General features: G+C 37.6%; 1 protein-coding gene across 1 annotated transcript in view; it reads left to right on the top strand.

Annotated features, from left to right (window-relative positions):
- FAF1 (Fas associated factor 1) overlaps positions 1 to 17189 on the top strand; it is a 484966-nt gene that overhangs the window by 174952 nt on the left and 292825 nt on the right. Inside the window, exon 4 of the mRNA XM_082669609.1 lies at positions 10942 to 11153. Within this exon, the coding sequence (XP_082525735.1) occupies positions 10942 to 11153 (212 nt within the window). The remainder of the gene's footprint in view (positions 1 to 10941; positions 11154 to 17189) is intronic.

Genomic DNA, 17189 nt, shown 5'->3' on the forward strand with positions numbered 1-17189 from the left:
TGTACTGTGTAGGAAACTGTGTATATTTAGAAAGGAAGAAAAATTCTGTTTGGTACCTATACCACCCTTAGTGATTAATGGTTTTTAGGTGAAAGCAATGATAAACAGGCCTATTCTCCACTTTTTCTTTTTTGAAAACTGCCAGAATTTCATCCAGAGTAAATGTGGCTGATTTCCAGAGTCTGTACCAAATAATTTTTCTGCGTTGGTTTGTTCGGGTTTCTTTTTTTTTTTTTTGGTTCAGAAGCATTCAATTCTATTGAAGCCCTTGTCTAGAAAGCAAACCAGATGATTACAGAAACTTCCTTCAAGATTATTTTTTTCCTTGGTTAAGAAGGTTTTAGACTGCTAAATATGGCTCCAGTTTTATTCTTGAGTAAATATTATTCCACTTTTTGTGCCAAAATTTTTGCTTGCTAAACCCTTGTGGATTCAGCTGCTAGGTTCTGAGTACATAATTGGATATATCTTACAATTAATAGTATTTGCTATGGGTGAACTGTAGAAATTCCCTCATCCCTGGAAACATCCCATCTCTCCTGTCACAGAAGATAACTTTCTGGTTAATATATTTTATAGCTAGAGATTCAGTACGGAATTGATTTCTAATAAGGTTACTATGATATTTGGGGTTTAACTTTCATCAGAGTGGGTTTTTGTTTGTTTTGTTTGCTTGTTAAAGGAATGAACCATATGTCCACAAAAGAAAGTAATAGTTTTCAACTATTTCCTTACTAACTTTGTTCTTTAGTTTTGAAATCACTGTGGATTTGACAGAACTGAAAATTACTCTTGTATGTCTACTGACCAGAGGAAAGGAAAGAGGGCTCTTTGTACTTTCTCATAGATTTAACACTGAAAGTGGAAGACACAATGCTAGGAATGGTATATGTAGGCAGTTTAAAAGGATCTTTGTTTTGTGTGTTTGATATTTGTAGTAAGTTGATTATAGTATGTGAAAACAACTAACTCTTAATTTGTCAGTTTATACCTTAGCAGAGAAAAGAGCTACCAAAAAGAGTTGTTTTTTTTTAATATGAATTATTTTTGGAGGGAGAAGAACCTAATCTCTGCACTTTATAGCTTTTCTTGAAATCAGATGTTTATGTGAATTCAAAAGTGGGAATTTGTTTTTTTTAACATGCCCATAAGTTCAAGGCAAAGAAACTAACTTTTTTAAATACTTAAGGCACTGTGCTAGGTATTTGATATAGTTTTCTTTATTAATGCCCATTAAAACCCTTAAGAAATAAATGCTCATATTTCATAGGTGAGGAAATTCAAGATTAGAGAATTTATAGATTCACTGAGGGCCACAAATATAGTAGTTGGTGAAGTCTGGATTTTCTCATTTTAAAAGCCATGCTCTTTCTTTTATGTCACTCTGTCCTCTTAAAGGTCAGTAACCCAGGCATGTCACAACTTTTAAGATTTTTTCCTTTGGGTAAAGAAGTTGAAATTTAATACACGTATATAACATCTTTCTTCCACAGCTTTGTTTTAGCAGTTATTATTTGTAATAAGCAAGTAAAGGCATTTTACAGGTAGAGAGAACAAGGCATGAAGTGACTTGGCTCAGATGATACAGCATGATGTTGATGAGTCAGTAAGCAAGTCTTCCGTCTCATCTTCCAAGGCTTATTTCACTAGACAATACATTGCTAATATAGCATATTTATAAAGTGTAAAAATATGCAGTCATAATCTAAACCATTCATTTAGTCATAAACAAACATCAAGTATGTACATGTATATTTACTACATCTTGTTGTAATATTTTATTTATTCAGGATATTGTCCAGAGCCTTTTAAAAAATTATTTTTGGAGAAAGCTGTTGTTAGAAAGGAGCACTAATGAATTACTTGTATTAGTAGAGAGTAGATGCTATGTTTTATAAAAATTTTATGAATTAATAGTGTAATTTTACTCATTGACTAAGTGGGTGGTATTTGTCAACTCATTTATTTTGTGATCCAGACAGATATACTGTATATTTGTCTATTGTTTAATTCATTGAGGAAACCTAGCGAAGACAGGTTTGTTTTCAAATCTTGAGCATTATTATAATAGCTTTCAGAATATATAAGTGCTGAGGTTTTCTGATTTAGAAAATGTCCATTTTGGCCAGTTAGTCTTTATTTATTGTCTTTTCAGATACCCGTTTTAAAAATCTGATCTTTTTCTAGAGACAAATTTATCTTTAAGACACATGTTTTTTGCACCTAGAGGTTTTACCATGGGATGGACTTTTAAAAATTGAAATAAACAAGTGCAGGGTTTCTGTTTACTTTGCTTTTGTTCACTGTCTTCCAAGGATCTGTGTGGTTTGTAGAGGAAAGTTGAGCAAGGATAAAAACACTCCTTTAATTGAAGTTTAGATCTAAAATAGATTTCTCCATAGAGTTTGCCTTACCACCCAGTGTCTTTTTTTTCTTTCTTTTAAATTATTAACTTAAAAAGAATAGTGAGAAGGTCAAATTATAGGATGGTAGTCTTCATAGATGAAAAATCTTAAAAAGTTTTTTTTGAGTTAACAGTTTTGGATGCCTTTGCACTCTTTGGATATCACTGAACATTAGTCACAACTGACAAGATCATTCATTAACTGGTAATCTCTTTTCTCTCTCTCTCTCTTTTTTTTTGATTGCTAGTAAAAAAAACTAATGTAAATTCATTATTTTTGTTGATCTCGAAATAGAGTAATTATAGCTAATAAGAAAAATTTCAAGAGATAGCTTTAAAAAAATCCTCTTTCTGGCTGAGAAACATACCAAAGAGTGTGCTCTGATTAGAAATATTAAACTATCTTCTAGAGTTAGGGTTTGGTAAAGGGAAAAAAAGCACCACACTGGCACCTCTTTCACAAAAGAGGGGATTTCATATAGGGAATGAGTTACACAGATATATAGTAGGTTGAAAGAGCAATAATGACTGCAGGAAACAACTGGACCATCAGGCCCACATGGGGGTGGGTTCTGCTGGTCGATGAGGAGGGGAGCCTAGGGCAGGAGGAGACTTAAAGCTGAGAAGGGTGGGCAGAGCTGGGACTGTATGGGGCAGATCCATGGTACCCACTCCAGGAAGCCTGCTCTAGGGCAGACCTGCCCAGAAGAGGCCTCTATTGACCATCAAAGGGCACAAGGTTACTCCTGGTACTGGAGGAAAAAAGGAAAGAGCTTGGGAGAGGTTGAAGTTAGCAGAACTTTGGAGCTCAGAGGAAGGGCCTTAGGAACTTGGCCCCAGACACATGAGAAAGAAGTCCTGCTCAGCTGATACTGGTATTTCTGACAGGATGCAGAGGCTTGTTTCGAAGTATTGAAAGAAAATAGAAGCTAACTTCAGTGGTTGATGCTGAAACAAAGTGGGTGTCATTGTTACGGTGTTGTTACTGCTAGGGTAACGTTGATAGGATCAGTGTGTAAACTGTAAGAATAGAATTTTGTCTGTGTCTGTGTGCGTACACGTGTGCTGTTACTGTCCTTGTTTCTGTTACTGATCATAAAGCCATGGTTGATATTTACCAGTTTCTTCCACTATTTATTCTATATTCCCTCTGCCAGTGCCTCAGATAGTCAAGGTTCTCTACTTCGTGGGACATCTCAAACATTCATTCTTGAAGAGTTAAAATCCTCAGTGGACTTATCCTTTTTAAAAAATTGGTTGTAGTTTCCCATTAACTCTTTTTTTTTTTTTTTTTTTTTGCGGTACGCGGGCCTCTCACCGCTGTGGCCTCTCCCGTTGCGGAGCACGGGCTCCGGACGCTCAGGCTCAGCGACCATGGTTCACGGGCCCAGCCGCTCCGCGGCATGTGGGATCTTCCCGGACCGGGGCACGAACCCGTGTCCCCTGCATCGGCAGGCGGATTCTCAACCACTGCGCCACCAGGGAAGCCCCCCATTAACTCTTAATTTTGGACATACCCTAGAAAATAGTCCATTGCATAGCAACAACCTGGTTTTTTTTCCTTGGTAATCAAGACCAGCTAGTACCTCCTCCTTTGCTAGTTGATTCAGTAGCATGAGGAGTATAAAATGGCCAAGTGGCATTCTCAAATTCTAATACAGTGGAAGTACTGTGGAAACATTACATCCTGTGATTTCTGAACCATCAGAGCCCAAAGTTGCAGGAAGCAAAAAGTTGGTAAGTTATTAGGCATAATAAGGGGAACCCTTACCACGACTTAATTCCCATACTCATTTTTTTCCCTGGCAATATGAGATATATCACTGTGTTTTGGTCATTGATGTAAAGAATATACCACATCCTTTAAGGTGGAGTCCCAAGCTTTGAGGATATTCTCTCCCAACCTGTGGCATAACTATCTTCACCATTACACTATTCAGTCAAGCTAGCTGCTTCTGGGTAATGGTATACACCAGTGATACCAGTGCTGCACTTCTCTTACTGTGAAATGAGTTCCTTGGTTAGAACCAGTGTTGTGTGGGAAGCCATAGACCAATAAGGCATTCCCTAAATACATGAATGGTGGTGCTGGCAGAAGCATTGCTGTCAGGTGAGTCAATTTCATATACAGAAAATTGTCTTTTTAGGTAAGAACAGATCACTGCCCCCTCCATTATAGAAATGATCCATTACCAGACCCCTGAGGAATGGGGCCGTATTGAGGGCTCCATATTGGTCTCTGTTGTTTGCAGTTTAGGCACTCAGTAGTTTCCTTAGCCAGATTCAGACTTGGTGAGGGTAAGTTGATGCTGTTGTGCCTATGCCTAACCTCTATCCCTATTGACATGGCCACATTGTACATTAATGCATTGAGTAGTCCTGGGGTAGTAAGGGAATAAGCTAACTGACATCAACAGAACAATGTCATCTTATCCATATTGAGAGCCTTTTTTTTTTTTAAGTGGATAGCTTGTAGATAGCAGTTACCCCATGACATATATTCACATTTTGTGTTCATTCTAAACGATCCATTTCCAGTCCTCTTCCCCAGACTTCTGTGTCAGCCAGTTTTCTTTTTATTCTTTCCAAGTTCTGATCAGCTGGGCAACCCATTAACTATTGCCCGTGATTCAGTGTAGATTTGTATCTCAGGTTATTTCTCCTTCTAAATGAAGTGGTCACCCTGTGGTACAACCTTAAGTTCTCCCCACTGGGAGGCTTTTCTTCCACTACTGTCTTTCAGGGATATCTTTGATTGGGATTGTAATGTTTCAGCAGTCTGTTTTTGGTTGGTACCAGCATATTATACATAACCATTTTTTCCTTTCCCAGTCCAAATTTTTTTCTTTCTCAGTTAGCTTAGATATCTCTTATGCACTGATGAAAAGTACAAGGTGCAGCAGCCAGCCATGTACCATAATATGCTTCTGACCCCTGGACCCCAAAACTTCACCAAGGTGAAGGCCTCTGCATTTTCGTGGTATGTATCTCCTAATCTCTAGCATGCATGTATCTTAGCAAAGCATCCAAGTACTTGCTGCTTTTGCTCTTCAGGACCAATCTACATTGTCATCACTATAGTGTTTTGTGGAATACCTGGGTTATCAAGATCTATCCAGGCTAGATTATTATGCCAAAGAACAAGAGAGTTGTTATAATCTTCAGGAAAATATAGTGAAGGTATATTGTTTACCCTGCTGAGAGGAAGCAAAACGCTTGTCATGGTGCTTGCAAATTAAAATAGAGGGAAAAAAAAGTCTGTGCAAGTTTAGTTGCTTCCTGTTGTCTCCTCCTACATAATAACCCTAATTCCATGAATTAGGAAGTCAATATGAGCTATCTATCGGGATCTGGGAAAAAACTACAGGGTAGGTTGAATAGATTGAATGAACACTGTATGATTGGATTTAGGCCAAAACCTCATTTACCACCATAACTTCCATTTTTGTATCCCCAGGAATTAGTATTAGAGTTAGCATCTAGTAATCCTCTAAAGATCTAGATATTTTCCTTTTTTCAGTACACAAACCCCTAGTAAATGGCTACAGGTCTCTTAGGGGAATTCTTAGAGGAAAATTTACAATACACATGTGGCTCTGTTGCATTGTCTTTGGGGGACCAAGGACTTTGTGTTTGGCAACTGGGAGTGACTGTGACCCTCCATTATAGTTATGGAAGTTAGGATCTAGGCTGCCAGATCTAGGTTTCTGTTGTTTATAGATCAAGTAATATTTTAGTCAACTGACTTTTCATTTTGTTTCTTAGAAGTACCGTGTTCAATAAAGCACTACTAAAGGTCTCTGCAGGTTGAAATCTTCTGATTGCCACATTTTGTCCATGCTGTCCGTAACATCATTGCTCCCTCCTTTTTCTTGTTAAACTCTGCCATTTGACCTATGCACTCTGGGATCTCATCATGCCTATTAGGGAGTCCTTTTCAGTGATGTCATCTCCCCATGTTATTCCCAACCCACAGAAGACAGCCACTACAGAGTTTTTCAAGGATGTAGATTCCCTCACTAATGTATTTTTCAGTGCTTTAGTGCAGTGTTCTCTGGGACCTCATGGATTATGTAGTAGGAGGATGTGTATAATATATTCAGGTTGTACATGGTTAATCCACTTTAGCATTCATATTTTTCTAAGCATCTGGATTTCTTCTACATTTTGCCAGGAAAGTTTGGGCATTTCCTCCTCATTAAATGTAGACTCCTTTGGGATTCAAGTTTCATTCAGTTGACAAGGAAACTATTAGAAGTACTTACAACTGCTTAAGCAAATATATTATATTTGGCCCTATTCAAACTCTTTTGGTCAAACTCACTTAAAATTCATTTCTACAACTGTTCCCTAGGTTTTTGCTGATATAATTTATCAAAATATTATAATTACTTTTGGATATAAGCTGTCTTTTCTCAGTTAAGACATTGTACTTATTTTCTTGGAACATGCCTACATCTGATTTTATAGGTAATAAGGAATGGTGGAGGTAGGTTTTGAGAATAGACATCCCCCTTCAAGGCAACTGTCTCAGGTAAGAGTATTCATAGTTTTTAAGCAAGAAGCTAATCTCGGTCATGGGAGGAGGAGCTGTTTCTGCTTACAGAAGAGGCTCAGAGACACTCCAGGGGTTCAGGATTCCGACATTCACCTGAATCTGCTCAGGTATCCCCATTTCACATCTTAGGTTCTCACTCCTTCCACAACAGTGCCTTAACTTTCACAAAAGTGACTTAGTATGTATGTTCAACTTTCACTGTAAATATGCAAGCTGCAAAATTAAATTTTGAGTCCAATTCTTAGGAAGATCATACCTGTGGTTATAAGAAATAAGAAGCTCTTTTTAAAGTGCCACTTCAGAAACTCTGTAACTTTCTTATCATGAATTGAACTGAAATTTAAAAACCCCAAGTGTGTCATTTTATTCTGTAAGCTCTCCTTTAGAGTCAGAAGCAGCCTGCTCATAGTCCTTGTCATTATTACCACCATAATGGTCAGGTTAGTCATTTGGTTCCCTTTGGCACTTGTTTCAATAATGATAATTAATCATCATGCCAGTGCATGGCTTGGATCACTAGCATCCCATTTTCCATTGGCAAGGAGTTCAGCAGTGCATTGAAGTTCAAGGCCATAATCAAGCCAGTTCCTGAATCCTTTGTTTCCTGGGGCACCTCCATTATCAAGAAAATGAAACCACACTAGGGTATTTTTAACAGAGGGAATTTAATGTAGGATTGGTTACACAGGTGTGGAAGACTAAAAGAGCAAAAAAGTAAAACTGAAGTAACCTAGATACAATAACTGCTTCAGGAAGTTACTGCTTGAAGGTCTAGGGAACAAAGGGATTAACAGAACTTTGAAACTCAGAGGAGCTCTTTGAAGCTGAAGATCAGACCTCTGTGGAATGTATACTGTCCAGCCATTAGTGATATCTCAGAGGGAATGACAAGAAGCTGGTTATAAGAGTGCTGAAAAAAGCAGGAGACTGAAAGCTGTAGGGTGATGCTGATTGAAATGCATGCAAACAGGAAGAAGGAAGTCTTTCCTCCCCTCCTCCTAACTACTAATCTCTACCTAGTATCCTCTATTTGACAAAGGTCTATCAGGAAACCATATGCCAAAGGAAAAATATAATTTTGCAGAATCCTAGCCCCTGCATTACAGAATAGACTATAGAAGGATGAATTTGGAGTTAAGAAAACAATGTCAGTGACCAAACTGCTAATTAGCTGTTTTTCTTAGGTTCTGAGAAGTTGTGACAACATTTAGATATGTGAAGTATTAATGCACACATTCTGTTCATAGATGCCTAGAAGCTCACTTTGGCTTCCAAACAGTGACATTCTTCCTGCTTTGGACATTTTCTCTGTTCTCATGTTTTCCTTCCCACATTACTTTCCTTGACTCTGACAACTGGGAGAATGGATAGGTTTTTGTCTTTGGATCAGTGATTAGAGTGTCTGAACTCTGGTGAGATCTAAGCTAGTCACTTTCAAACTTTTTTGACAAGACCTACAATGAGAAATATTTGCATTCCAAAATACACATATTACAAATATGTCCCAGAATCAAAAGTTTTATGAAATAATACTTGGTCCTAACTATTTAGTGAAATATACTGATAATTTCTATCCTATTCTATCCTATCCTATTCTTTTCTATTCTTAGTCTTATTCTGATTGTGTTCTTTAAAAGACTTACCACAACTCAATCAATTATGTAATCTATAATTTGATAAACACTGATCAAAGCAACAGTGTGAAGTAAATGTAAATATTCTCTCCTTCTTAATTGTATAAGCAATGCTTAACTTGGCAAGTGTTTGGTCATTTTTGTTGTTGTTCCTATTCGGGCCCCCAACACATTATTTTTCTTTAAATTCAGGGTGAGAAGAAAGATATTTTAGAACTGAGCTTGTAGTTCTGGTGGTGGAGAAAAATTATACAATAATGATATTTAATAGGAGCATTTCTTATGTTTCCTCCCTCCCTACTTTTCCTACTGAGGGGGGAAAAACAGTGACAATATATATATGATAACTTAAATCAAAGAAAAAAAAATCCAAATTCTTCATAATTATTTCTCTACTCATTAGTTTGTCAAATATTTATATATCTTCTATGTATAAAATCTTGAACTCAGCAGATGATACAGCCATTAAAAATGTGAGCTTCATAATTATTGATAGTAGTGAGATGTTATAACTAGTCTGAGGTAGTAAAACATGCTCTGAGTTGAAAAACAATCTGAGATATGAAAGATAAATATAATTAGCTTCAAATGTGAGCTTCATAATTATTGATAGTAGTGAGATGTTATAACTAGTCTGAGGTAGTAAAACATGCTCTGAGTTGAAAAACAATCTGAGATATGAAAGATAAATATAATTAGCTAGAAGAAAGATGGAATTTGGGGATGGAATGGGAAGGAAAGAATATTCTTAGAAGGAATAATTTTTATGTTACCTCATGAACTAGGAAGGATCAAGGTAAGACAAACAAAAAGCTGTTCTGGCTATTAACATAGAGAGATGGAGATAGCATAGCACAAGATGAAGATGGGAAGGTAGACAGGATTCAGATCATATAGGGCCTTGTACGCCACTTTGACCATTTATATGAAGAGCAAAGGGGAGTATAGAAGAAAATGATATGAAGACATTTGTCTTTAATTTCACTCTAGTGGTGGTATGGGATGAAATGCAGGGGGGTAAGGGTATGTATGGAGTTAGGCTATTGCATTAATCTGTGTAAGAGGTGACTGTGGCTTGGACTAGGGTGGCAGCTCCGGATGGGAAAGGTAGATGACTTATCTAAAAGATATTTAGGAGGTAAAACTGAAAGGACTAGTTAGATGTGGGAGTTGAGAGAGAAAAAGAGGGCAAGGATAATGCCAGAGGTTTCTAGCTTGGGTAGCTAATATGTGGAATAAATGGGAAAATCAGGCTTGGGGAAACATTAATGATTTAAACTTTGGCTGTACTGGGTTTGAGGTTTGGGATCTTACTAAGTACTAGGCATTGTGCTAAGCTTTTCATACACATTATTTGATCTAATCCTTACAAATATAATTAATTTTCCTATTTTACAAATGAGACAACTATTAAGTGGACAGAGCCACAATTTCATTTTTATTCTTTAAGAAGGGAGAGATTCAACCATGTTTAAATGTTTCTGAGAAGAATCCAGAAGAGAAGGAGATGTTGAAGATAATGGAAGGGAAAGGGATAATCCATAATGTAAGGCTAATGAGTAGATGCGTAGATAGAACGATGTCTTCTCTATTTAGAGAAAGAGAGTGCATATGCAGGTTAGTTTGTGGATTTGATGTTAGAAGGGTAAGGGAATTTCTTCTTGATGGCATCTGTTTTCTCTGCAAAGGTAGGAAAAATATATTTTAAGACTGAGGAGTGAGAGGGAGAATGGAGGTTTAGGGATGGTTAAGTTTCAGAATAGTTTTTGTGGAAAGTAGAGTTAATGAATCAATTAATGATTTGGTAAGTAAATGCGAGTGGGTTAAGAAGATACTGTTAGTAATTCACAGAGTTTAAAATGATGTTTTATCAGCATCATAACAGCATAAGGCAAAAGTCTAATTAAATGGGATATGTGTGATACTGCTAACAGACATAGAAAGGCAAGGATGGGAGGGAGAGTAATGTGGCTTTCAGTCATTGGGAGAGATTTTATGGAAGAATTAGAATTTACTTAGTCCATGATGCACAGGTAGGTAAATTTGATATGAAGAACAACACAAGCCAAGTACAGTTAAGTCCCCTCTATACAAATGAGTTCTGTTTCGAGAGTGCTTTCGTAAGTCCAGTTTGTTCGTAAGTTCAACAAAGTTAGCCTAGGTACCCAGCTAACACAATCAGCCATATAGTATTGTGCTGTAATAGGTTTATAATACTTTCGCATCTTTGAAAGTTCGCAACTTGAAGGTTTGTATGTATGGGACTTACAGTATGGAGTGGGTCCTTAGTGGTAATCTGTAGTTATTTGGTTGATGATAATTCTTCTTTTATGTCAATATTTCAGTGACTATGGGGGTGAGCCTATATCAGGACCTGCATTTGATCCAGCAAGTCACCCAGCTCCAGCTCCTGCTCCTGCTCCCTCTTCTTCTTCAGCATTTCGACCTGTAATGCCATCTAGGCAAATTGTAGAAAGGCAACCTCGGATGCTGGACTTCAGGGTTGAGTACAGAGACAGAAATGTTGATGTGGTACTTGAAGACAGCTGTACCGTTGGTAAGGTTTTTCCTACCATATAGCCTCCACAAATAATTCATTAGGTAAACATTCAGTTTATATTCTTTTGTTTTGAGTTGACTGCTGACAAGAAGGAAATAAAAACAAATTGATATTGTTTCATACAGATTATTGTGTTCTAATTTTAAATACTGTCTTCAGATTGAGGTAAGTTTGAGAGTAATTTTTTTTTTGTTCCACATATGCAGAATGATATATGAAGCTGTTTTAGGGCAGATACAAATCAAACATCTCAGAGCTTAAAAAAAATACCAGAATTATTAAGTATATTGATATCAGACTTTATAGCTGAAGCTCCTTCATTTTTAATACTATGATTAATGAGAAATCAGAAATAAGACATTTCCATCACTTCTTCTCCCTGCCAGCTAAATAAATGGTGTAGTACTGTTCTCTCAAAGGAGACTCATAGTGTATGCCTGCCATTTTCAGACAAACTTTACCAAAATTCTGTAGAGAAACTGTTGAATTCATGTTTGATTCAGATTATTTGATCCATGTTTGTTGCAGAACTAGAAATTGTATTAATTTCTATTTTAATACGGTTTTGCCTTATATTTAAATTTTAGATGTTTCTGAAATTTTGCCTTTGTTCCTTTTTGGGGAGATCCTTTCCTAATTTTATTTAATTTTATTAATTGAGGTACCAGTCTGTGGCCTGTTAGGAACTGAGATGCACAGCAGGAGGTGAGCGGCGGGCAAGCGAGCAAAGCTTCATCTGTATTTATAGCCACTCCCCATCACTTGCATTACCTCCTGAGCTCCACCTCCCGTGAGATCACCAGTGGCATTAGATTCTCACAGGAGCACAGACCATACTGTGAACGGCGCATGCGAGGGATCTAGGTTGCGCACTCCTTATGAGAATCTAATGCCTGATGATCTGAGGTGGAGCTGAGGCAGTGATGCTAGCACTGGGGAGCAGCTGCAAATACAGATTGTCATTAGAAGAGAGGTTTGACTGCCCAGAGACCGTAATAAATCAGTTGCTTGCAGACTCATATCAAAACCCTGTCAGTGAGTGGCAAGTGACAATTAAGCAAGGCTTTATAGTGGCAAGTGAGTTGATGTACTTCAATTGTTAGCTGCATCCGGTGGCAGGCTTTAAGTCAGAATCCGGCACTTATTTTAGTCCATGAGTGGCCTGCCCATTATTTTATTTACCACTTCTATCCGCGCCTCTTTCCCACTCTGCGCACTTGTCTCAAAGTTTTGGTAAGCCCACAAGCTAACCCTAGCCAAAATGAGTAAAAAACAAACGTCGCTGGAGAGCTTCTTTGAAAAGGGGGAAGGACCCAATGATGAGACAGCAGAAGAGTCTAAGGCTGCCAACAAAAAGAAAGCTGCATTTAAAAGAAAATACCAAGAGTCCTACTTCAATTACAGGTTCATTGCAACAGGTGATTGACATTCTCCAGCCCCGCTTTGTATAATACGTGGCAACCGGTTATCCAGTGCAGCTGTGAAGCCTTCAAAACTGCTTTGCCACATGGAGACCAAGCACCCTACATTAAAGACAAGCCTTTGGAGTTTTTCAAAAGAAAAAAATGTGAACACAAGAATAGAAGTAATTATTGAAGGCCACCACTTCATCGAATGTGTCTGCACTGAGAGCATCATTCTTAGTGGCTAACCGCATTGCTAAAGCTAAGAAACCTTTTACTATTGGTGAAGAGTTGATCCTGCCTGCTGCTAAGGACATTTGGTGTGAACTTTTAAGAGAGGCTGCAGTTCAGAAGGTGGCACGTGTTCCTCTTTCAGCTAGCACCATAACTAGATGAATTGATGAAATAGCAGAGGATATTGAGGCATAATTGTTAGAGGATTAATGAGTCACCGTGGTACGCAACTCTGGTTGACGAATCTACCGATGTTGACAACAAGGCAACAGTGCTTGTTTTTGTGCGATATATTTTTCAGGAGGATGTGCATGAGGGTATGTTATGTGCACTTTTGTTGCCAGCCAACACTACAGCGGCAGAACTATTCAAGTCTTTGAATTATTACATATCAAGAAAACTGAATGGGTCATTTTGTGTTGGTATATGCATGGACGGAGCAGCTGCCATGACTGGACGGCTTTCTGGTTTCTCAACTCGAGTCAAAGAGGTCGTTTCTCAAATGTAAGTCTACGCACTGTATCATCCGTAGAGAAATGCAGGCTAGCTGAAAAATGTCACCTGAATTTAAGAGCGTTTTGCAGGATGTGATTAAAATTATCAGCCATATTTAAAGTGCATGCCCTTAACTCACATCTGTTCACGCAGCTCTGTGAGGAGGAGGATGCAGAGCACACACGTCTTCTCTTATACACAGAAGTGAGATGGCTTTCTAAAGGTAGATCACTGGCCGGAGTTTTTGAGTTATGAGAACCACTCCAGAGATTTCTTTTAGAAAAATGGTCACCACTGGCAGCACATTTCAGTGTCACAGAATGGGTCGCAAAACTTGCTTACTTGTGTGACATATTCAACCTGCTCAACGAACTCAATCTGTCACTTCAGGGAAGAACGACAACTGTGTTCAAGTCGGCAGAAAAAGAGGCTGCATTCAAAGCCAAACTTGAATTATGGGGGCGACAAGTGAACACTGGGATTTTTGACATGTTTCAAACATTGGCAGAGATTTTGAAAGAGACTGAGCCAGGGCCTTCTTTCTCCCAGCTGGTGCGTGATCACCTATCTCAGCTTTCAAAAGAGTTTGAGCATTACTTCCCAACCACAGAAGACTGAACTGGGAAGGAATGGATCTGTGACCCATTTGTGAATAAGCCAGGTGAATCGACTTTGTCCGTCCTAGAAGAGGATCAACTGGTTGAGATCACAAATGACGGTAGCCTTAAAAGTATGTTTGAGACAACTTCAAATCTCCATATGTTCTGGATGAAAGCTAAGGCGGAATATCCTGAGATTGCCACAAAAAGCACTGAAAAGGCTGCTTCCATTTCCAACACCCTATCTTTGTGAAGCAGGGTTTTCTGCAGTGACAGCAGCCAAAACGAGATTATGGAGTAGACTGGACATAAGCAACACACGTCAGGTGTCACTGTCTCCTGTCACCCCTAGATGGGACCATCTAGTTGCAGGAAAACAAGCTCAGGGCTCCCACTGATTCTGCATTATGGTGAGTTGTATAATTATTTCATTATATATTACAATGTAATAATAATAGAAATAAAGTGCACAATAAATGTAATGTGCTTGAATCATCCTGAAACCATCCCCCCACCCCGTCTGTGGAAAAACTGTCTTCCACGAAACCAGTCCCTAGTGCCAAAAAGGTTGGGGACCGCTGCATTACAGAGAAAAGCAAGTCTGTTAAAAGAGTAATCATTCCCAAACATGAATCAGATTGTTATTCCCTTACTTAAAACCATTTAGAAACTTTCCATTGTTTTGGGGATAAAATTCAAATCTTTTAACATGACCTGTAAGTACTGCTTGACCAGACCCTGCTGCATTTCTAGTTTTCATCCATTATCACTCTCCTTCTTACTCACCATGCCTGAGTTGTAACGGACCTCTTTCAGTTCCTTGAATAGGTTATTAGCTCAGGGCCTTTGTACTTGTTTCTTTTTTTGCCTGGATTCCTCCCCTAGTCTAGTCCCTTCTCCCTGTGCCCATCCCCATGCCCCCAAATATTCTCCTATACATTCCTTTTTATTTTAAAAATGAGATATATACAGTATAGTTTTATTAACTGTGGGTACATTGTTGTACAGTGGATCTCTAGAACTGTTTCATCTTGAGTAAGTGAAACTCTATATCCACTGAACAGCAACTTCCCATTTTCCCCTCCTGCAAGCCCCGTGGCAGTCATCATTCTGCTTTCTGCGTCTATGAGTTTGACTACTTTAAATACCTTATATAAGTGGAATCATGCAACATTTGTCTTTCTGGCTTATTTCGCTTCATATGATAAGTGAAAGGCTCATCCATGTTGTAGCATATTACAGAATTTCCTTCCTTTTAAAAAGCTGAATAATATTCCATTGTATGTATACACCACGTTTTCTTTATCCGTTCATCTGTTGATGGGCATTTAGGTTGTTTCCACCTCTTGGCTATTGTGAATAATGCTACAGTGAATATGGGATTGCAAGTATCTCTTGAGACACTGCTTTCAATTCTTATTTTTGGTGTGTGTGTGTGTTGTTTTATTTTATTTTATTGCAATATAGTTGATTTACAATGTTGTGTAAGTTTCAGGTGTACAGCAAAGTGATTCAGTTATACATGTACATATATTCATGCTTTTTTAGATTCTTTTCTCATATAGGTTATCGCAGAATATTGATTCAGTTATACATGTACATATATTCATGCTTTTTAAGATCCTTTTCTCATATAGGTTATCACAGAATATTGAATAGAATTCCCTGTGCTATACAGTAGGTCCTTGTTGGTTATCTATCTTATATGTAGTAGTGTATGTGTGTGTTCATCCCAGGCTTCTGATTTATCCCTCCCAACCCCCTATGTTTCCCTTTTGGTAACCGTAAGTTTGTTTTCGCTATCTGTAAGTCCATTTCTGTTTTGTAAATAAGTTCATTTGTTTCTTTTCTTTCTTTTTTTTAAATTAGATTCCACATATGAATGATATCATATGATATTTGTCTTTCTTTCTCTGACTTACTTCACTTAGTATAATAATCCCTAGGTCCAACCATGTTGCTGCAAATGGCATTATTTCATTCTTTTTTATGGCTGAGTAATATTCCCTTGTATATAGGTACCACCACAGCTTTACCCATTCCTCCGTCGATGGACATTTAGGTCAGTTCTTTTGGATTAATACCCAGAAGTGAGATTGCTGGATCATATGTTAGCTCTATTTTTAATTTTTGAGGAGCTTCCATACTCTTTATCATAGTAGCTGCACATTTTACATTTTCAGCAATAATGCACAAGGGTTCCAATTTTTTCACATCCTTACCAACACTTGTTATTTTCTGTTGTTTTTGTTTTTATAATGGCCATCTTAACATGTATGAGTTGATATCTCGTGGTTTTGGTTTGCATTTCATGATGACTGGTGATACTGAGCATCTTTTCATATACCTTTTGGTCATTTATATGTCTTTTTTGGAGAAATGTCTAATCAAGTCCTTTGCCCATTTTAAAATTGGGTTATTTAACTTTTTGCTATTGAATTGTGAATTTATTTATTTATTTTTTTTAAATTTATTTGTTTTGAATATGACCCCTTAACAGATATGTGGTTTGCAAATATTTCCTCCCATTCTGTAGGTTGCCTTTTTACTCTGTTGATTGTTTCTTTTGCTGCACAAAAGCTTTTTAGTTTAATGTAGTCCCACTAGTCTATTTTTACATTTGTTGTCTATGCTTCTGGTGTCATATCCAAGAAATCATTGCCAAGATAAATGTTATGGAGGTTTTTCTGTATGTTTTCTTCTAGTAGTTTTATACTTTGAGACCTGTAATCCATTTTGAGTTAATTTTTGGGTATGATGTAAGATAAAGGTCTAATTTCATTCTTTTGCATGTGGATATCCAGTTATGCCCGTACCATTTGTTAAAGGGACTGTCCTTTCTCCATCATGTAGACTTGGCACCCTTGTCAAAGATCATTTGACCTATATGTGTGGGTTTATTTCCGGGCTCTCTGTTCTGTTCCACTGGTCTATATTTCCATCTTTACACCAGTACCATACTGTTTTGATTACTTTGTAAAATGTTTTTAAGTAAGTGTGAGGCCTCGAGCTTCATTCTTTCTCAAGATTGTTTTAGCTATTCAGGGTCCTTTGTGGTTCCATATGAATTTTGGTATTGGTTTTTCTATTTCTACAAAAAATGCCATCGGGATTTGGTAGGGATCACATTGAATCTGTATGTCCCTTTGGGTAGTATGGACATTTTAACAATATTAAGTCTCTCAATCCATGAACATGTGATGTCTTTCCATTTATCTGTTTCATCTTTTAATGTCTTTCAGCAGTGTTTTATAGTTTTCATTGAACAGGTCTTTTGCCTTCTTGGTTAAGTTTATTCCTAT

The sequence above is a fragment of the Grampus griseus genome (assembly GCF_964374135.1).
Source record: "Grampus griseus genome assembly, chromosome: 1".
NCBI lineage: Eukaryota > Metazoa > Chordata > Mammalia > Artiodactyla > Delphinidae > Grampus > Grampus griseus.